This window comes from Candidozyma pseudohaemuli, assembly GCF_003013735.1.
Source record: "Candidozyma pseudohaemuli strain B12108 chromosome Unknown scaffold00001, whole genome shotgun sequence".
Classification (NCBI taxonomy): domain Eukaryota; kingdom Fungi; phylum Ascomycota; class Pichiomycetes; order Serinales; family Metschnikowiaceae; genus Candidozyma; species Candidozyma pseudohaemuli.
This window is the reverse complement of record NW_020194435.1, coordinates 182588-203795: the sequence shown is the minus strand read 5'-3', so window position 1 is coordinate 203795 and position 21208 is coordinate 182588. Positions and strand designations below refer to the sequence as shown.

Below are 21208 nucleotides of genomic sequence, written 5' to 3'. Positions count from 1 at the left end.
TTCAACGAGTAACACGTTGAGCACACCTTGAAATCTCCTGAATTACTTCATCAGAGGTATAGATGGACCAAAACGTTCTAAAAGAATAAGACGAGAAACCCGAATGGTAGTCAATTTATGGCTCCAGACTCCACAGCAACACGCCTACAACAAAACTTACGTCAAAAATCTATCTTTATTACCTTTTTAACTTGTTCATTCGTGATTCATACAAAGCAACCGGTGCCACTAGAACTCCTCGTCGAACTTCAACTGGCCGTATGTGCTGTTGTACTGTTCCAAAGAGGGCTTGTTGGTACCGAAAAGACGTGGCTCGTCCTCCTCAAAACCTCTCTTACCATTGCCCTGCAATGGCATCGTTTGGAGTGGCATTGAAGCGCCCCATTCGGAGACGTTGGAGCCCGACTGGAAGGTCGAACCCTGATTCGTCAATGGAGGTGGCATATCCATGTTGTTAGGAAGAGGCACTCTGTTGAAAGTACGCTGAGGCATGCCACGGTCGTAAGAGGCCTCGTGGGAGACAGAGTAGCCATCAGCGACCAGCTTTCTGATTCTCATGCCGATGGTAGCCAATGAGGCGATGTCTGGGTTTTCATGCTGAGGCTGGAAGCCCTGAGTCTGTGAGCGTTTCGTAGGATGTTCCATAGTCATGGGAATGAGGGGATTGTTTGTGTTTATATGGGTTGAATGAGGTGTATCAGATGACAGGGGTGAAGTCGAGATCACTTTTTTTCTCCTTCCTAAACGGTGTAAATGAGCACAATGTTATGTGGAGGACGCATCATGGGCCCAGGTGGAAGTGGACCGATGTATAAAAGGAGATGTTTTTGATGCGTTTGGGTGGACTGGAGATTGTGGTTTTATGAAATACTCGAAATTTGAGGATTTTTGGGGTTTCAAAGGTGTTGATGTTCGTGGTACCAGGTCAATGACGTGCTTTCGCAGCCACCGATAAGGTGAGGCTCATACCGGAGAAGTTCCATGAACGGCTCAAGTCTTTGGGGATTGGATTTTCAGATATTGGAGAGATCGAGAGTTTTTGGAATTTGGTGAAGTGGATTGTAGGGGAGTTACGAAATCGTGAATAGGTTGGTTTGTAGTGTTTCAGATGGCGCAGCATGCAAGTGAAGCATTGGGGTTGTGGATCTGAGATGCTGGCATGAAAGGTGTCGAGGCGATGCTGCGAAGAAACAAGAGTTTTGATAACAGGAGAATTGGATTTCACGTCTTTTTCAAGAGTTGAGATGATAATGACAACCTCTCGAGAGTTTAAGTGGAGATCTGAGATCAGCACGTAGAGGGTACGAAGTTGGAATATCACTCAGCGATTTGGGGCAGGAGATATCAAGAAAGGTATGAAAATATAAATGGCCTAGAGCGATACTCCTTCAGGGCCTTTGACCCAAAATGTCTTCACAGCAAACAATATTACCATAATGAAAACCCAAACCATGCATCTTCTCTTTCATGATTCTTCTACAAAACCTCAATTGCCATTGTACACCCATTAACTCAACCACCCATTACCTTCAACTACCAATTGAGGCATTGGATACGCTTGTGTCACGTCATTTATCCGAAGGTCATGGTGCTTAGCGCCAAGCCCAGCAGCATTCCACAAACGTGGACCGGCAATACTTTGAAAAGTGAAAATACTTCAAATCAATTCGAATATCGACATGCAGATCGAGATCAATGGAGGTCTCTCCCCCAGATCGGCTCATTCCTGTCACAGTAGACCCATATTCCGCATACGGATTTCGCAGCCATTCCGTCCATACCCAAACGATCTTCAAAAGGGCCAATTTCCAGTGATCAAAAAGAAGTCATATTATGCTATATCGCTCCTTGTTCTTCAAAAAACCTTATCCCAAAACCTGAAAATCCCATGGAAATCCCAGAGTCAGATCCATCGGCCCATGTGGTATGGGGTGCATCTTGCTCGGAGTACCACGCAGCGATAACCACCAATACCAGATCTCCAATCTTCCAGCATTGCTTAGACTTGAAACGCACCCACACACCGCAGAAACATCCACCCCTCTTCCAAAAAGCCAAAACTCAAATTCTCCCACCCAATACGCTTTTTACAAAAATATACGCTATTTCCAAAAATCCTCCCTCGGGGCTCGCCTTGAGTTGCACCTGGGGGACGGCGATTTCTTGCCGGAGCGATCATGGTTCCCCAGGCGCGCCGGGAACGGCAACCCACGCCGCGCAGTACACCTATAGGCAAGATAGAGCGATGGAGAGCAGTATAAAGGCCCGCCGAATCCCCAGATTTTTTTCCTCCCGCAAACCATAATGTCTATTTCTTCAGCAACAGCCAAGCAGTACGAGGAGGAGTACTCCGCCCACAACTACCACCCTCTCCCCGTGGTCTTCCACAAGGCCAAAGGTGCGCATGTGTGGGACCCTGAGGGTAAAGAGTACTTGGACTTCCTTTCTGCCTACTCTGCTGTCAACCAGGGCCATTGCCACCCCAAGATCACCGAGGCCTTGGTGGAGCAGGCCAACACCTTGACCTTGTGCTCGAGGGCCTTCTCGTCCGACGTGTTTGGCCAATTCGCCAAGTACATCACTGAGTTCTTCAACTACGAGATGGTGTTGCCCATGAACACCGGTGCCGAGGCCGTCGAGACCGCCCTCAAGTTGGCCAGAAGATGGGGTTACGTCAAGAAGGGCATCAAGGAGGACGAGGCCATTGTCTTGTCTGCTGTCGACAACTTCCACGGCAGAACCTTGGGTGTGATCTCCATGTCCACCGACTCTGAGGCCACCACCAACTTTGGTCCTTACCTCAATGGTGTGGGTCCTCAGATCCCAGGCGAGCCACGTGGCACCTTGTTGAGATACGGTGTCATTGAGGACGTCGAGAAGGCCTTCAACAATGCCGGCGACAAGATCGCTGCCATCTTGTTGGAGCCTATCCAGGGTGAGGCCGGTATCGTCGTGCCTCCTGCCGACTACTTCACCAGAGTGCAAGAGCTTTGCAAGAAGCACAATGTCTTGTTGATCTGCGATGAGATCCAGACCGGTGTCGCCAGAACCGGTAAGATGTTGTGCTACGAGCACTACGAGAACGTCAAGCCTGACGTTATTCTCTTGGGTAAGGCCATTTCTGGCGGTATCTACCCCGTTTCTGCTGTTTTGTCCTCCAAGGACATCATGCTGACCATCACACCTGGCTCCCACGGCTCCACCTACGGTGGTAACCCATTGGCTTGTCGTGTGGCCATGGCTGCTTTGCAGGTTGTCAAGGACGAAAACTTGATCGAGAGAGCCAACACCTTGGGCTCTCTTTTGCGCCAAAAGTTGGAGAGCTTGCAGTCCGAGGCTGGCGGCATCATCTCCGAAGTCAGAGGCAAGGGCTTGATGTCTGCCATTGTCATTGACGAGGCCAAGACCAACGGCAGGACCGCTTGGGACCTCTGCTTGCTCATGAAGGACGAGGGCGTCTTGGCCAAGCCTACTCACGACAACATCATCCGTTTGGCTCCTCCTTTGGTCATTTCTGAGGAGGACTTGCTCAAGGGTGTGGCCGGCATCAAGGCTGCCTTGGCCAAGTTGCCAAACGCCCCAAAGGCTGCTCATTAAATAAGATATGTATAATTACCGGTGGCTGCTAAACCATGGATGTAATGCCAAATGCTATATAGAGCTAATGCTACCTCATTAAATTAACGTTCTTCGTCACTAGCATCTCTCTTGTGCGAGAGTTGTCCCAATGCAGCTAGTCTTCTTCTCTTCTCCACCTCAGTCTCTTCGTCCTCCAGCTCGTCGTACTCATCAGTGTCGCATGGCTCTTCCTCTTCCTCGAGGACGACATGATTACTGTCCACGCCAGTTTCAGCCTCAATAAGACCACTGAGCTTGTGTTGCATCGAGTTGTTGAATTTTTCTTCATCTTGGTGGGGCGATACGTCATGAGGAATCACAACCTTCTCGGACTCACCAACGGGAAGAGGAGAGTCAAGAGCTGACTCTCTGGCTGCGTTTGCATCAGCCGGTGACGGATCCTTGTTTTTGATACCCACAAGGGACAATGCCTTGTTGACGATGGAACCCAGTCTTGCTCTGGCGGTATGCTTGTTTGGATTGACGTGCTTGTTGACTCTGTAACGTCTGACGACTTCACCGTCGGAATTTTCAATAACGATTAAGTTATCAACCTGGTGAGCAAAGAACTTCTTGCCTCCGTCTTTCTTGACGAAAGCCTTCTTCTTGTGACTCATTGTTCTTGTGATCTTCTTGCCAATGGACTCACCACTATCTGAAGAAACTCCCAGGTTGTGGGACATGGCGGAGAACTGCGACATATGGCGTCTCAACGAGTCCATAGAATGAATACTGACATTTTCTGCATTCGCTGGTGTCTCCTGGCATTGTTCGAGAGCACTCATTGGAAGGCTCTGTATGATTTCACCTTCCTGGTCCTCAACTATGATATGGTTGCCCTCCTTGTAGATAGCGGCAGGAATCTGGTCAATGTCTGGATCAAGGTCCTCAAGAGGCTTTCCTGAATCGACGGCAATTTTGTTTCTGACCTCCTTCAACGTCTCATCGTTGATTTCATGGTCAATGTTCTCGTTCTTCTCAGCAAACGTAGAAGAGGTATCGCCAGAATCACCACCATCGCTTTTGGAGGGTCCTTGGGAATGTGATTTGCCCAACTGCAAAACCTCAGTTTGAGGACGATGTCTTCCATCATCGGTGGTTTTGGTTTCACGCTTATTGTGCTTCTTCTGCATTCTCTTTCTTCTAGCGCCTCCAGAAGGTCTAACTTTGACCCCAGTATGGGAGGAGGCAGTGTCTTCTGGTTTGAGATCAGGATGGGCCGTATCGATACTGTGCAAGGAGTAGGACGTAGTAGTTCTGTCGAGCTTCTGCAAACGAGACATCCAGGAAGGTCCCTGATCATGCGTATTGGTTGTGGTCATTGTGATAGCCATTCTGTTCAAACGTTTTCCTAGAGTCAAGACGGCCACGGAAGAACCGTGAACAATGATCGAGGTGATAACGATGAAGCAGACAATAGGCCAAATACATTTGATGAGCTGATAGTGAGGGAATGTTTCATCAGTGAGATTTGCCAATGGGGTTTCCTCATCGGTGTAGTGAGCTTCCAAGTCACCTCTAGCAAGAATGGCAGCGAAAATGGCACCCACACCGATAGGGCCAAAATGGCCACAGAACAAAGCCTCTCTCCATGTCTTGACATCAGGGGTGAACGGCTTCAAGGCGAGCACGGCTGGAATTCGTCTAAGGAAGATGATGACGAACGCAAGAATGATCAAGCGCCAAACGTCAAGACCGAGATCACTGTTGTTGAAATCAGGCCAGGGAACAATAGCACCGAAGTAAACGAAGAAAGACAAGTTGAGAAGCAAGTCAATGACGGTCGAAACATGCGACTCTTCCGTTTTTCTAGCGAATTCACCGTTCCAGCCGAACGCTGTGCCGGCGGCAAACGAGACCAAAAGATCGTCAACACCAAGCATAGAGCCGACACCAGCGGACACAAAGGCGAGGAAAATGAAAAGCGCCAAGAAGGACTCTCTATCAATGAGATCCTTGTTTTCAGCGAATGCCACGGCCTTTCTCAAAGAGTATCCAAGGACGACGCCCAACACAACGCCGAAGCAACATTCCCAAAAGATTGTAAGTGTAAACCAGTCCTTGACAACTTCTTTCGCGTGATTAGCCTGAGTGACCAAGTTGAGCGCAAGGAAAATAAACGGAAAGGCCATACCATCGTTACAGCCAGACTCGGCGGTAAGCAAGTTACGTAAATGTCCAGGAACCCTCTCTGCAAACTTACCCTTACCCACAACGGCAGCCGCCAAAACAGGATCAGTAGCAGTGACACAAGCCGCCACCAAAAGACCATCAGCAAAGTTGAAATGCGGTATAAGGGCCCAAATAAAAAGACCAACAACCAACCAGCCACAAGTCATGACAGGTAGCAAGAAGATGGTGACACTGAGCCAGTGCTTTTTCATGTATTTTCTAGGAAGTTCGACCGCCACAGCGACAATCTGGATACACAAGACTATTCTGCATATCTCCAAGGTCAAATGGTCGGAATTCGTCCAGTTGATCGGGTCTAGCCAGTTTAGACAGTGAGGTCCGAAGATCAAGCCGGCGATAGTCGCCACGGTGGCTTCACCAATGTACAACCGTTCCTTGACGAAGAGAGACGCTAGCGAGAATAGCGTACTGAAGATTCCAACACATGCGTAAGCAATATGGGACTGTTCAATCTGGGGTTAGCGAAAAACACGAAACAAAAACGGGGAAACACGACCGACATACCTCTAGCTGGGACCACATTGGTGTACATCTGTTATCGGAAAGACGGTTTTCGTGATGATATATGGTAGGGGAGTATGCAGGCCGCCAAGAAACGAACAAAGCTTGAACAGCCGAATGACAGATTTTTGACGTCTGGGGTTGCAGATGTACTACTTGAAAAATGTTGGTCGAGGAGATGTTACTTGTTTTCTTCTCAGACGGTCCAATCGGCCTAGGGGTAGTCCGGGGTGATGCATCAGGCAAGCTTAGGTAAGCGCTTATCTAACAATAGAAGGTATCGTTTAATTCAGTCCACACAATGGGTATCAAAATCGAGGCGTTACAGCGGTCTATGTGAAGTGTGACTCCTGATCTGGAGATGATCTTTTGTAATTGGCGAGAGATAGAGGTGGAGAATGGAGGGGAATGTACGGGAGAAGCACGCAAGCAAGGCTGAGGATGTCTCACAGTGAGGTCACCATACAGAGGGGGCCAAGGGAGCTATAAAGTGGGATGGCAAGTCGCTTTAAGGAAATTGAATTTTTGTTATTTATGGGTCTGTGATTGGTCGGCGCTTAAATGGTGGGAATTGAGCAGGGCAAGCAAGCTTGTGCTGGCTTTGTAGCACTAATGGTGTTGGTGGAGAAGAATGAGCACAAAGTGCGACGGTTGGAGATTCATCATATGAGTGGGATGGAAAAGTATGGTTATTTGGAGCTTGCTAGAAACAAGGTGTTCCTTGGGGAATGGTCACAGTACGTCTCGTTGTTGTAACGCTGTGATTGACGACACAACCAGAGGTCTAACGTTGATGAACCCTTTTTCTGGGCTCCGTTCCAATCAATTTTTATCCCAAACCATCCAGACCCTTCATTTTTCATCTTTCCAAAAACAATTCATACATTCACCCTACGCCAACACTGAAGGCATTGTGGGCTAAGTGGCTGCGAAACGGCTGCAACGAAGGTTCACTTGCTTACACCAACACAATACCAAACACCCACCACTGCCTTTCTTGAATCAAAAATTCATGATCTACCCCAACTTATCAAGATCATCCCCGCATGGCAAAAATAACTTTGATCTGCCAGACCGTTGGGGTGGTACAGGAGGCACTGGTGTACACGATACTCAGTTGGATCCACAGTTCTATTCTCATCAACTCCACTAATACATAGATCTGGGCAAAACCCACACCACAAAGTCAAAAAACCCACTCATAGAAAAAACCAACCCGCCATGACAACAGAAGGAATGTGGATCATCGGCTACGGCCTGCTCATCTTTAAGCCTCCTCCACTTTACGACTTCAGAGTCACTGGAACTCTTAAAGGCTACATACGTCGATTCTGGCAATCCTCCTCGGACCACAGAGGCACTCCAGAAAGCCCCGGCAGAGTGGCTACTCTCATGTCCTTGCAGGACCTCAAGGACCACTCCAGATTCCACAATGACTTGTACACATATGAGCTCAATCCAAAGGTTGGTGAGCTGAATATCGCTACGGAGTCAGTGGCGAATCTTCCCAGCGAGGCTTTGGCGAACAACATTCACGATGTGAAGCACAAAATCGACGAACTTGAGGAGGACGACTTGAAGGTCTGGGGTGTGGCATACTACGTTCCACCGGAACATGTGGAAGAAATGAAAGCGTACCTTGACGTCCGGGAAAAGAATGGATACACGCTCCACAAGGTGAGGTTCCACGTCCACAGTGTTCCCAACGAGGCCGAGGCGGTGGTGAGCAAAATACCAAGAAACCAGGACGGAGACCTATTTATCGAGTCCTTCATCTACATCGGGACTATCGACAATGAGGCGTTTGTTGGTCCTGAAACCGTCCAGGATACTGCTGCGGTTATCAAGAAAAGCAAGGGCCCCAGCGGTCTTAACTTCGAGTATTTGAGCAAACTCACAGAGGCTGTCCATGCTCTTGATCCGCAACTGAGGTCGCGAGACTTCTACCTTGAGGATCTCGTAGCCCTTGCAGCACCCCAACAATAGAATATACAAGTAGAGCATGTACAGAAAAAAAAGGTGTTTAAAGTGCAAAAAGAAATCTCCCGGGGGTGAGTCGAACACCCGATCTCAAGATTACAATCACATTACAGTCTCGCGCCTTAGCCAGCTTGGCCACCGAGAGGATTTCTGAAGGATGATAAATGCAGGTTTACTATATCGTCATTTATGAATGCAGCATACATGCAGGATTATATATACAGGAAGCTCAGTATTTGATTACCTGGAGCTGTAGAGCTCTCTTTCTTTGTGGTACGAAACTAGAAAAAAGGACTACCACGTTAATGGAAGTTGCAAAATGGAAAATTGAGCAGATTTCACCTAATAAAAGAGATGAAAGTATTACAATAAAATCTGGGCCCATTTCATGGGACCTAGTCGCGACCTTCAATCAGATGAGTCACTAGATAATAAAGAAGGTGGCGAAGACCTCCTACCCCAATTGGGCTTCAGTGGCAAATAATGTGACTCAAACAATTGGATGGTTTGATGAATCGTCTATATATTTCAGGAGAGTTTCCTCTCCATTACCATAGACCATGATTGTCCCATCTGAAATTTCCTTAAGTCCCACTTACGATCACCTCACTGTGGCAGGTGAAGAGCTCAAGGGGTTGTCTGTGGATGAAGTGCAGAAGGCCACGAGTCGGATTTGCATTTCAAGCAGAGCTGTTGTGAAGATATCGAAGACAAAGGATGAGACCAACTTCTTGCTTCATGGAAGCCAGGAAGGCGTGAAGAATGCCAAAACACTCATCAAGCAGAAGTTTCGAAGCAAATTTCAGATCACGTTTGATATTCCCTCAAGATCACGACGTGCCGTAGTTGGAATGAAAGGAAGCACAGTGAGAGCCATCAAGAGAAAGCACAATGTTGATATCAAAATTGACCGCAGGCGCTTATGTAAACCAATAGATTTCGAGGACTATCATGATGTTGATCAGCTTGCGCTTTTCAAACAAAACCCGTCGGGTGAGGTTCGTTATGTCGCTTCGGTGGAAGTGAAGGTGATGGGCAGCCAAATGGATTGTGTGGCAGCAAAGACCCAGATTTTAAAACTTGTACTGTCACAGATTGTCGAATTTTGTCACTTCCCGCACGGCTTATATCGCTACGAAGCGAGAATAAGGGCCAAGGAGTGCTTCAATGATGTATCCATCTTTACTGGCCATTCACCAATTAACACTTTAGCAGTGGAAGGCTACAAGGATACAGTGTATGAAGTTATGAAGCTTCTTCGCTCCTTTGCAGATCTTGAATGTGATTCGGTAGTTATTCCTTCTGCATTGAGGTACACTGGTTTCATGAGCTCTGTTAAGAATGTCGAAACAGAAGATTCAAAAGAAAATGTTCACAAGGACGAAACGAACATAATAATCAAGGGCCATAGAGCGGATGTATCGACGGCTCGTCAGATGATTGTTGAACACATTGCAAAATATTTTTCTCATAGACTCATGTTGATAGATCTTCACGGTGGTAACATTGAACATGTCAGGAGAGTATTGTCGTTGAATCCAGTGCAGGCTTGCTTTGAAAATGTATGTGATAAGAACTCTGTTAAGGTAACGCATCCAGAGAAGGAGATGAACAATGTTGAATACATCGAGGTGTTTGGACTAAAAGAAAAGGATGTGATGCTATCTATTAGTCAACTAGAATGTGTCGTCGAATCAGTGAAGCCGAATGACGTTCACCTCTGCTTTGACGAGAATCTCATCTGGAGACTACAAGTTCGAGAAGATATGAGGAGGAAGTTACGCGAAAGTCTTCCTGAGCCATGGGGGGAAAAGGCGGTTTTTCACGTGGGGAAAGACTTTTTGGCATTACATCGCAGGCATTTGGTATGCCAACACGCTCTCTTTTACAGACAGCTAACGGAACCGGATTTCAAATCGTTTTTGGAGGCATTAAGGCAGGTATCAGAAAGCAGATCGAAAGTGGTTTTAAATGTCCCTTCAATTATACAGCCGCTTCTCAAGGTCAACTATCTAGAAGATGGATGCAAAATGGAGTTTCATTGTGACGGGGATGAAGATTGCAAGGACATGATCACCTTGTTTGACGAAACTGAGCGGGTGGAGAAGACGGTCACTCTCATCAACCAGATTTTGCATTGCGAGAAAGTGCAGGGGGTATACACAGTGGTATTCGAAATTCCGTCTTTGTTGGTTTATTATCTCAAGAATTACTACTATATCTCTGATTACAAGAAAAAGTATGGCATAAAACCGCACATAGTTAGGAAGGATGGACAACCCAACAGATTAACATGGCAGACAAGCACCTCGGACGTGTCTATTGTCACACTTACGGGAAACAGGGTCTACGTTGATGCCCTCAAATGTGAGATTGAAGAAGAGGTCAAGAAATTTATTCCCTACATGTTTACAGAGGTGTGTGATATCGATGAAAGTTTCTTTGCTCGAGTCAGTGGAAGGGAATTTTCTAACATACTGGAATTGGAACGGCTGCACAAAGTGAAGACCAGCTTAGGAATATCCTTGGCATATGCTTACCTTTTTAACGATTCTAGTGGCTCTTTCAATAGTGATCATCGCGTTCAGATAATGGGAGGATCAAGCACACTGGTAATCCAGGCTAAGGAGGGTCTCTTGAGACTTTTGGAAACAATCAAAGAGTCCACTGAAACAGCTACAATTTGCGTACCGAAAGATCTACGTTACGACATTCGAAATCAACTAGATTTATCGAGACATAATGAGGAATGTTGGGGAGTTGATTACGAGTTTCGAGATGACGATGCAGATGACTTCATCACGCTAGATCTTCATGGGTGTCAGCCGGACCTCAGGAACGCGGTGGAAAGAATAAATGGCATGATATCGGAGCATATAGAGAAGGAAAAAGACAAATCATAACCAGAACACCGTAAGCAAACTGTAAAACACAAACGAAGGGTGGCAGGCATGACAATCTGGTCACCAACCAGCAATATGCCATAGTGCTACAATTACTTCCCAAAATCCTTTCCATTCAACCACACTATGTTACACAAAATTAACCCCTTGGGTTGATCGCCGTACAAGCAGATAGTATCTGACTAGCAACGCGGTCGATCTCCGTTTGAACCTGCCCAAACTTGCCTTCAGATGCAGCATCACGAACCATTGGGAAACTATTCCAATGATACTTCAAAGAATCGTCAGTAGAGGGCGCATCAAATGGTGCTCCGTAGAGGTAGTTAGCGTACCCAATTCTCGGGCGCTGAGCATCATTACTGAGGAAGTATGAGTCAAATAACACCATATTTTGATTCATCAGACGTCTGGTGGCTGCAAACACTGGTGGCTCCATAGAGCTTGCGTCAATGAAGTTCTTCCATTCATTCTGCTGAACTCGTAACAGGTGTGCGTCACGCAGGAGTTTGCCGATTGCCTGCTTCAAATTGTCGAAGGAAATCTTTGTATTGACCGGAGAAGGGTATGCATTAATCTGATCCGCAACGTACTGTTCAAGGTCCTTCTCATGATCAGCCAATTGCCGGGCAAGCATTTCAAAGTCAAAGGGGATCATTGGATTCTCAACAAGCTCGAGTCCAACTCTAGCAATCACCTCAACTAATTGCTTATGCTTTTTCACTCCAGGATCAAACTTCTTGTCGGTGAATGCTTTGAAGTTATCGACGCATGTTCCTTCGACGAACTCCTCACCCTTGAATGAGATATCCATCGCTGGCATATTGATCTCATTTATGAAAGGAATGTAGTTTCTCTCCTCCAACATGCTGTATTCGATGTCGTCTTTGCCATTATTTTGAGCCTTATAAAGATCGTAAAGAGTGCCAAGAGAATCACCCTTCTGAGACTCTGTGAGGTGCACCTTCTTCATAGCGTCTTTGACAATGTTTTGAATAACAGGGTGCGCCTGGATGGACAAGGTGTCTCCAGAGACCAAGCCGTTTATATCGACGTAGGTGTAGCCTTCACTCATGAGCGAGTCTTTACGAGTTTCCACCCACTTGGCGCTACCAGCGAGGTTATTCTCTGTTCCATCAAATGACACAAAATACAATGACCTGGCTGGAGTCCAGTTATACTTTCTTTGAAGGCCAGAGAAAATCTTCACCAATTCAAGTAATGCGGCGGTGCCGCTAGCGGAAGACATGGTTCCGTAGCACGAAGAGTCACGGGCAGCTCCAAAAAGGACACCCTTTTCAGCTTGTTCACGGCCGGGTATGTGACCAACAATGTTCCAAATTGGGTGGTTGATGCGTTCGGTATTTTTAACTTGAAGCTTGATCTTGGGGTTCTTGTCGATGCTACCGGAAAAGTAACCATCGCCGAAGTCAACTCCTTTGTCCTTGAGCCTGCTGATGAAGGCCATACCATCCTTCCAACTAACGGGGATAGAAGGAATCTTGGCAGTCGCTTCTGAATGCTCCCAGTCGGTGTTGGAGAAATATGTGGCGTGTTTCGACCAGCCTGGCCTGAGAACGTCACCGGCGCTATACCTCCAGAGGCCAACATTCGTCTTTTTAATAGCATCCTCCTCAACTTCGCCTGCAAACAGCACCTTTGGTGAGATAAACACCACAGCCTTCACGCCTAGTTGGTGCGCAGCATAGACCTTATTTGCCTCAGGAGTAGCACCTCCGTGCTTGACGATAAGCACAGTGTTTTTAAGGTCGATTTTAGCGTCCACTATTTTTTGCAAATCTTCAGCATCGCCGAAGTTTCCAAAGATAAAGGGGGCCTCAATCTCGCCGTCCAGACTAGGTGAGTTTGGGTTGAATGCCATGAGTTGCTCGTGTCCGCTCTGCGGACCCAAGGACGCCCTGATAGACCCGTCAGCCAACCTGACGTAGGAGTCACCAGTAGGGAAATTAAGAAACGTCTCGAGCTCGTGGAAGTCCACGTTGTTGATGCCATTATTGTGGAAGTAGCTTTCGACGTACCGAGCCAAGGCCAAATCGCCCATGGTGCCGGCCATGTGGGGCATCGAGCTGAGGTACTCCAAGTTCTCCTGGAGCGTTTTGCCCTCGATGTAATGGGCCAAGGTGTCGCCTAGCTTATCTGTGTCGTAAAAGTGGCCGGAAGAGAAGGCGCCTCCGGAGGTGCCGTTGATTCCCTCGGTGTCCTCATTTTCCGTAATGACAAAGATCAACGTCACCACAAAAAGCACATAGAGCAACCGCTTGACCACCAAGGGGTTCCCGAGCTTGAGCAACTGCAGCTCATACAGCCTCTTGAAGAAACTGTATCCTTCAGCTATGGGCTTCATGCAGCGGACCATCGGATCCACAACCTTGTCTCTGAAGGTGAATGCACAACGTTTGCTGACAAACACGAACCGTTTGATCACGCTGTCACGTTTGACCGGCTCGTAGACTTCGTCGTCATCAATCTCAAACTGTTCAATCGGTGGCACCAGGCTACCTGAGCCCAGCGCAAACGCCGTCTCGTCTTCCTCCTCGTGAACATACGCAGGCGGAAGCGCCGGCATATCGTCCACCCTTTCGTAAGACATGAGTTTTTGTTGATGTCAAGGAAAGAAGGAAGGTAGTAGGTTGGGAGATAGTGGAGGGTTGATGGTGCGAAAGTGTAGGCGCAGGTCGGAAGAGGAGATACCGGTTTTCTGGGGGGAGCGGTCTAGCGAATAGGGGCTGGGAGAGGAAGAAAGAGGAATTTTGAGGTTGGAGTTTTGGGGTGGCGATTCCTCTATTTATATGTGTTTTCGAGGTGGCTGAGGGCGGTTCGATGTGGGGCTGTACCGAGGGTATAGCTGATTCGCAGCCAGTAAGGTGGAGGGTATGAAGAGGCGGTGATGAATAACATTTCGGTGATTAAATTGTGATTTGTTGGATTTTTCGAGTTTGAAATAAAAGAGGGTCGGGCTTTTTGGGGTTTAGAGGAATGGTGGGATGTGGAGACCAGGGCATAGTACTGATTGTGGTGCGTTGTATTAGTAGGTTTCTTAATGTTTCAACATGATGGGCATTTTTGCAATTCCTTGAATTTGGAAACTTCTGTATCGATATGTTTTCACGCTGCAACGTCGTAAAATCAACAAACTTTGTTCTGTATCGTTCTGTTGGCATGTTTTAGCACCACCACAATGGGATGTCTAGCCAAGCCAAGCCAAGCGGCTTTTTGCACCTTTATAGCCGGAAGCCCGGGAATTCTTCTAGAAGTGATTGGCACTTGCGATTCTGTTTGCTGTTTTGGAGGTTTTGTGGTTTATTTTGTAAGTTATTTTTGTTATTTTAAATATTTCACTGGATATACTCACACAGCTAGAATGGCTGCAAACCCATGCAACTGCGAACGAGCAGATACCCAGTACGGAACAATGCACATAGCAAAAGGTTTAAGGAAACGTGGATTTCAAGAATCAGCCTGAAAGAATAACATCCTAAAAGACCTCGTATATTCAGATTGTCCCAGACTTTGATGGAGTCTAGGAGTATGAGCAAGTATGGACTACAGGTACTACAGCCACTAAGCATTCCACGAAGACCACGAACATGCCGATACCAAAGACCACGAACATGCCGATACCAAAGATCACGAACATCGACAATCCTCACCCATTAGTTCATTACAGCAACTCCATTCAAAACTTCCAAAAATCGTTATACTAGGAGCACCTAAGTCGGGATCTGACTCAGCAAGATGCGACTGATAGCGCTCACTATGGAATGCCCACCACCTCCCTTATTTCCTTACACCACGATAACTTTTCCTTCAAAGTCCGAAAATCCCCAGCCTCCCCCTACTATAAATACCGCTGTTCCCCCCAAATTCCAAAAAATTCCCACCCCGTGGAAATCGGCCTTGGACCTCCAACTCCGTCCCTCGTGGACTCCTGCACCTGCTGCTACTGCCCTTCGCAACCGACTCGAATCAGCTACTCTTCTTGTGCCTCGGCATAACATGAATACTGGGCTGTTATGAGCGACTCCAATTCACATAAAGCCCCGAATGGCCAAGGTTCAGGTGACCATGGTCACGGGCACCGCCATTCTCGAAGACAGAATGGCAACGACTACAAAGCCCTAAACAACGACATTCTGCCGATGGAACGCCAGGCCAGGCTGGGGAAGAAGGTGAATGCCAATCTGCGGAAAAACCAGATCTCCATAAACCACTTGTTGGACTTCCAGCTGTATAGAGATCTGCCTGAGTACCAGAAGCTGCAGAGACCCAGACAGAGGAGACGGAGCTCTAATGGGCCTAAGAAACAGCACTTGTTTCTCCACGGCATGCGGTTTATCAACGTGAACTACAAGTTTGTGTTGGACTACAGGAAAAACTATAACGTGCAACAGATTGACCCGAATGTGCCCGTGGACACTGACGATATTCTCCGTATCATAGTACCCAAGGGCAATGCATGTCCGATTTGTCTTCTGGAGGATTTGACTGCTCCGCGGATGATCACGTCGTGTGGCCATATTTTGTGCTTGACGTGTTTGCTATCGCTTTTGGAAAGCGAGGTTCCGGCTCTGATGAAGAAAGAGAGCAAGGTGATTGTGGAGAAGTACAAGGACTGCCCGTTGTGTGGGTCCATCATCCGGCAGAAGGACGTGAAGCCAGTGAAGATCGATAACGTGGATGAGCGGTTCGAGGTGCCCAAGATCAAGGACGAGGTGGTGCTTACATTGATGAGCAGACAGCCTCACCGGGTGTTTCCGTTGCCACGTAGCTTTGAAGAGCTCCAGGAAACCATTGATACGTTCCCGTGGGCAGCACAGCAGGATCCAGATCTAAGCCAGTATCTGCGGTTCTTCAAGGGCGACCTAGCATACCTCGTCAGCATGTACGAGGCCGAAAGGGAGCAGATAAAGGCAGCTTATGAGGAGGAGAAGGAACTCTACCAGGACGACGGAAAGTACATGCGAATGGCACTTAAAAACATCGACGACGATCTTGCTCTTTGGTCATCCAAGTTCAATACGGACCTTCCTGACAATGCAAAGGCTCACCAGGCCAACAAGTCGAACGGACATGGCAATACTTTCTACTACTACCAAACAGGTTTCAAGTCGTCCACGGTATATGTGCTTTCGCCTCTTGACATCAAGGTGTTGAAGTCGAGCTACAACAACGACTACGCACAGCTACCCAGCTCGCTAATAGCACAAGTCGAAAATATCAGGTACGAGGAGCTCAGCGCCGAGACGGCTCTCACCAAGTACAAATACCTACTGCATTTGCCCCAGGGCACAACCATTGGCTTTCTCGAGTGCAAGTGGCAGAACAACGAGTATATCAGCAAAGAGACATGGAACACGTTCAAGGGCGATCTCACGAAACGAAGCAAACAGTCGAGCAAGAAGTTCCATCTGGAGGAGTCCAAGAGACGCCGTGCGCTCAACGACGAAGAGAGACGTACCAGGGAATTCTTCAATCGTGAAAACAACCCACACGAGGAACACGACTGGATGCCTCCTGCCAACTTTGGCAGTCTCAGCATTTCGGATTACCGTGACCTTCCAGCGCTCAGTGCCGAGTCTCAGGATCCCGAAAGCTCCCCGGAGGAGCAGGAACGGCAAGAAGCTCAACGGTTGCAAAAAACAGTGTGGGGCACCAGCATTCCACATTCTGAAATCCAAAGTCTCGAAGGCGAGGAATCCTGGGACGCCGAGGAGATGATCCGTAAAGCAAGGGAGGAGATGGAGAGACAGGAGGCCAGTGGCACGGGCAAGAAGAAAAAGAAGAAGAAGCTTATCTTACTTTCTTCCACATAGACATAGACAGCATACCCGGAGTGCAATGCATTGAAAATTGCAAAGTTTTCGATCTACGCTACCACGATTGAAGAGACAATAAACATAAACACATTTTGGGCGGTTCCTATATTATTTTGGGTCTATAGAAATTGTCAGTGTAGGAAAGTCTGTGGTCTCCATATGGAGGTCTGGACACATCGCGAAGTAGTAACTACATCATGTCCAGTGGAAAGAAGGTGAACCTCAAGTATGTAAGGCCCCAATTTTTCTGAAACGTTATTCTAACAGCATCAGTTCGGTCACGGAGCTCAGGAACGCTCTTGAAGAGCAGCTTCCGGTTGTTTTTGGCCACTTTGGCTATGAACAGTCCTTCACCTTGATAGATATCAAACTCGGGCTCGGGTGCATAACCGTGGCGATTGCCGGTTTCCTTTTCTGGTTGGACAAGAATTACCCCTTCAAAGACACATACTACGTCATTGCCGGCGCCGTCGGCTTATACTTCCTTGTGAGCTGTGTTTTGCTCTACTTCACCTCGGGACCAGGATACAAGGACAACAAGTACGCGGGCACCAAGAAGCAGGACCGGATCGTCTTGTACGGATGGACAACCAAGTACGATCCGATTTACAACGTCAAGGTGGTGCTCAATGGCAACGAGCAGGGCGCCGTGACCAAGGAGATCCCGTTCAACAAGGTGTTTGACCAGTTTGGCTACTTCAACCAGGAAGCCGCCGTGCGTGAGTTTGGCGACTTGGTCGAGAAGAAGAGCCAGTAGTGTATAGCTAAGAATCCGAAAGTTTCTCGTCCATCTGGGAGAACCAGCGGCAGAGGTCCTGGAGAAAGAGCGGGAGGATCTTGACCACTGGGAGCCAATTGGCGTAGAATGGCGAGCAGAAGACGCCTTTTTCGCCCACATTGGCTTTTTGTAGAATTTGCCGGGCCAACTGGATATGGTTGACAAGCGGCGCAAAGAAGGTCCGGCTTGGAGTAACGTCTTTGAACATGTCTGTGGTCAACTGACCGGGTGCTACCAAAAGTAGACGAATGTTCGGTAGGCTGGCGATCTCTCTGGAGAAGCTTTCGTGGATTTGGAAAATAGCCGCTTTGGACGCAGCGTAAACAGACCCGTTCTTAGGAGCCAATGCCGCCAATATGGACGACACCGAAACCACATAGAGCTGCAGGTGTTTGTAGTGTCTGATATGGTGGGAAACGATTCTTCGGAGCGCCGTGATTTGGGCAAAAGTGTTGACGTTGAAGGTGTGGCGAATGTCGCTGTCGGACAGATTCAAAAGACTGCCGCTGTTTCTGACTCCAGCGTTGTTGATGAGCACCGAGACATGCTCATGTCGAGCATCTAGAGCGTGCAACACGCCTGTCAAGGTGTAATTGAGGTCGTGTTCTCTTGACACGTCACAGCGGTGAAACTCCAACGGCGCCAGCCCAAACTCAAACTCGGGTTTCCGAACATCTAGCACAATCACCTTTCCCACCTTGTACTCGAAAAGCAACTGCTTGACCAACTCAAGCCCAAGTCCCAGCGACCCGCCGGTGATCAAAACCACGTCGTTCTGGCCAAGCGAAACCCATTCCAGCGGGAGCTTGTACGCCTGGCCATACACAGCCAAGGCGTCTATGGAGAAGAGGAGGAGGTAGCCTAGGACGTAGACCCAGTGGAATCCGCTGAAGACGCTGGGGTTAGTGGGATTGCGAGGAGCAAACGGAAATCACGTACCTAAATAGGAAAAGAAGCGGGTATAGAAGCCAATGGAGCCGCACCGCCTCGTGCACTAGCGTGTCCACTGTCATATGGGAGTTTCTTGTGGCTGCGAAAGTGTTGATGCGATATGGAGGTGTAGGATAGTCTGGGCCGAGGGGGACAAATGTTACTTTTTGGAAATTTTGAGATTTGGGGGTTGGGATTTTGCAATTGGCTTTGGATTTGACGAAAAGGTTGATTTTATTTTATTTAGTGGTTCTGTGGAAGTGCTGGGTTTATGGTTAGATGAGTTTTTCAGTGCACTGAAATTTAGAGGTTACTAGTCTGGGGCTTTGGTGGAGTAGCACAACACAAATAAAAAGCCGGTCTTCCCACCTCTTTCTAAAAAGATTCATGAGTTTTCTCTTTTCCTACTTATCTGCCTATTTGGTCAGGCTCATTCACATATAAGAAGGGATTGCCGGTTTATTGGAACAGAGATATCCACTTGCAGAGGTTTCTTCGAGGGTTCCGTATTGAATCTTCGTAAGGGACTGCTCTAAGATAAGACTTGACGTGAATCTCGCAATATACCTCCCTTAGCTATTGAAATATTATCGACGTCTGCCAATTAATCCCTGGCATTTACCCCCTCCATTGAATATACCCACCCTGACTCCTACCATTTTCCAATCCATGCTATGTTCCCATTTCTATAAACTTACCCTTGTTTCTTCGACGCAACATCAAACTCGTACCCACGAGCGATACCCGAGGTGCCCTCTTCAGCAACAGCACCGCTTTCATCGTAGTCGCTTTCACTATCGTCCTCCTGGTCCCTGAAGTCACTTCCAAGACCGGTCCACGCTCTCTGCTGAAGATGAGCGGCTGAAGTCAGAACGGTGTTTCTAAGCGCAACAGCCAGCGAAAGCTTCTGAACAAGAGCTGTGGAATCCGTTTCTGAAGTCTCTCCCTTTTGTGAGATCTGAAGATGCTGGAGCTTCCGGAGCGGCTTGGAAGCACTGGTGAATTGTCCTGTGACGGGATCGAAAACGGGGGCATCATCGTCGGAATCGGCTTCTTCAGCCTTCTCCTCCGGCTCCTCCCCGAGTTCACCCAAAATGCTCTTGAAGTCAGTGACCCACTTGCCTGTCCACGACAATTCGTCACTCAATGCTAGCAACAATTCATACGGCGTGACAATCGCCTTGAAGTACTCGTTGTTCTGGTCCACGATGATACCTTGGTGGTCACATCCGAGAACACACCAGAGGTCAATGGCTTCGAAGTTTGCTAGTTTGGCGACATTGGGCTTGCCAACCACGAATATGTAATGTTTCTTGCCCGCCTCCTTGAGCTTCTTGCCCATTCCGTTGATCAATTCTCTCGTGTTACTCAATGAAAGCGTATTCACGAGAATGCCAATAGTTCCGGCAGTACGAGCCATGTGCATGTATCTGTAACGGCGCATGAGGTTGGGGTATGGACCCTGGGAGGTGGTGTTTTCTGTGGGGTCAAATAGCGTCACCAGCAGGAACTTGGTGGTGAGTTGGAGGAGACGAGGCGTCTCGGGAGCAGTTATATGGAAAAGCTCGTACTCGCCGAGAACGCTTTCCTCATCTTCCATGCCATGGAATACTCTGTTTAAAGCTCGAAGCTGGCTTTCTTTACCCTCCAAGGGCTGGTATCCTAGAATAGGCGAGGAGCTTTCCACGTCAGCCACGACCAAGTCTGAGTAGTCTTCAAGCTTCTTCTTAGCTTCATGCAAAATGTACGTGTGTGGGGCATCGGCCATCAAAACAATCTTGGTATCGGTTTCAGGGTACCGCTCACGGAACAGCTTCACCAACTCGTCTAGATCAACAAACGGCTTGCCGAAAACATATGCACAGGGGAGCTTGCTAACAGCGTTCAAACAGGCGTCACCAAAATGTATGAGGAGATCCGACTTGACATGTTCAGCAGCAACTTCGTCTACACAGCAGGATGAGTAGGAAGTGTCGGCGAGAATCCACAACTTCTGGCCCTCACTAGGAGAGGTAGTGTTATCTTTGCAGCATGATGATTCGCCACAGCTAGTTGAACAGCTTTCTGATTCCTGGAGATTAAGGGCTGCCTCAGTGAGACCTAGCTTCCTTTGTAGCTGTTGAGCCACAGCAGCAGCGTCACAGACCAACGAATCAGGAAATTGTAGAGTGGCCCTTTTGTATTTTGGTTCGTCGCCTTCCTTTTGCTCGAGAAATGCCGCCACCTCATCGAGGTTGTAGTAATCATGGATCTTGTCAAGGTAGTTCTCGCCCGGCTGGAGATGGAGATGAGTTCTCTTGATCTCAGTTTTGTCTATTTTCGCATAGCTAAACGTCTGTTCGTCCTGGGCAGTCGAGAGCGCCGGCGCTACGAGCTCGGCCAGAGGCATGGTGGGATATGGGTGGGTCTGATGAGATACTTTTTTCAAGCAGAGCATCACTTCGCACTCCACACTCGTACAATATCAACAC

General features: G+C 47.9%; 9 protein-coding genes and 1 non-coding gene across 10 annotated transcripts; 5 read left to right on the top strand and 5 right to left on the bottom strand.

The window, feature by feature from the left end:
* Nucleotides 1-228: 228 nt before the first annotated feature.
* On the bottom strand, nucleotides 229-651 carry C7M61_000089 (uncharacterized protein; the record flags this gene model as incomplete). The annotated part of the gene is made up of 1 exon (XM_024855549.1): nucleotides 229-651. The coding sequence occupies one exon, from the start codon at nucleotides 649-651 to the stop codon at nucleotides 229-231; it is 423 nt and encodes a 140-aa protein (XP_024715148.1).
* Nucleotides 652-2304: 1653 nt separating this feature from the next.
* CAR2 (ornithine-oxo-acid transaminase) lies at nucleotides 2305-3597 on the top strand (the record flags this gene model as incomplete). Its single annotated transcript, XM_024855548.1, has 1 exon — nucleotides 2305-3597. One exon carries the CDS (start codon nucleotides 2305-2307, stop codon nucleotides 3595-3597), a length of 1293 nt encoding a protein of 430 aa, XP_024715147.1.
* An 83-nt stretch (nucleotides 3598-3680) lies between these two features.
* On the bottom strand, nucleotides 3681-6333 carry CNH1 (Cnh1p; the record flags this gene model as incomplete). The annotated part of the gene is made up of 2 exons (XM_024855547.1): nucleotides 3681-6263; nucleotides 6316-6333. The coding sequence occupies 2 exons, from the start codon at nucleotides 6331-6333 to the stop codon at nucleotides 3681-3683; spliced, it is 2601 nt and encodes an 866-aa protein (XP_024715146.1).
* A 1200-nt stretch (nucleotides 6334-7533) lies between these two features.
* C7M61_000086 (gamma-glutamylcyclotransferase) lies at nucleotides 7534-8298 on the top strand (the record flags this gene model as incomplete). The annotated part of the gene is made up of 1 exon (XM_024855546.1): nucleotides 7534-8298. The coding sequence occupies one exon, from the start codon at nucleotides 7534-7536 to the stop codon at nucleotides 8296-8298; it is 765 nt and encodes a 254-aa protein (XP_024715145.1).
* Nucleotides 8299-8353: 55 nt separating this feature from the next.
* C7M61_000085 lies at nucleotides 8354-8437 on the bottom strand. Its single transcript has one exon. It is a non-coding gene; the product is annotated as a tRNA-Tyr (tRNA).
* Nucleotides 8438-8852: 415 nt separating this feature from the next.
* C7M61_000084 (uncharacterized protein) lies at nucleotides 8853-11195 on the top strand (the record flags this gene model as incomplete). Its single annotated transcript, XM_024855545.1, has 2 exons — nucleotides 8853-10046; nucleotides 10284-11195. 2 exons carry the CDS (start codon nucleotides 8853-8855, stop codon nucleotides 11193-11195), a joined length of 2106 nt encoding a protein of 701 aa, XP_024715144.1.
* A 139-nt stretch (nucleotides 11196-11334) lies between these two features.
* C7M61_000083 (putative zinc metalloprotease) lies at nucleotides 11335-13803 on the bottom strand (the record flags this gene model as incomplete). The annotated part of the gene is made up of 1 exon (XM_024855544.1): nucleotides 11335-13803. One exon carries the CDS (start codon nucleotides 13801-13803, stop codon nucleotides 11335-11337), a length of 2469 nt encoding a protein of 822 aa, XP_024715143.1.
* Nucleotides 13804-15352: 1549 nt separating this feature from the next.
* Nucleotides 15353-17026, top strand: C7M61_000082 (uncharacterized protein; the record flags this gene model as incomplete). Its single annotated transcript, XM_024855543.1, has 1 exon — nucleotides 15353-17026. The coding sequence occupies one exon, from the start codon at nucleotides 15353-15355 to the stop codon at nucleotides 17024-17026; it is 1674 nt and encodes a 557-aa protein (XP_024715142.1).
* A 200-nt stretch (nucleotides 17027-17226) lies between these two features.
* On the top strand, nucleotides 17227-17752 carry SPC2 (signal peptidase complex subunit; the record flags this gene model as incomplete). Its single annotated transcript, XM_024855542.1, has 3 exons — nucleotides 17227-17255; nucleotides 17303-17716; nucleotides 17740-17752. 3 exons carry the CDS (start codon nucleotides 17227-17229, stop codon nucleotides 17750-17752), a joined length of 456 nt encoding a protein of 151 aa, XP_024715141.1.
* A 41-nt stretch (nucleotides 17753-17793) lies between these two features.
* C7M61_000080 (diphthamide biosynthesis protein 2) lies at nucleotides 17794-21126 on the bottom strand (the record flags this gene model as incomplete). The annotated part of the gene is made up of 2 exons (XM_024855541.1): nucleotides 17794-18703; nucleotides 19436-21126. 2 exons carry the CDS (start codon nucleotides 21124-21126, stop codon nucleotides 17794-17796), a joined length of 2601 nt encoding a protein of 866 aa, XP_024715140.1.
* Nucleotides 21127-21208: the final 82 nt, after the last annotated feature.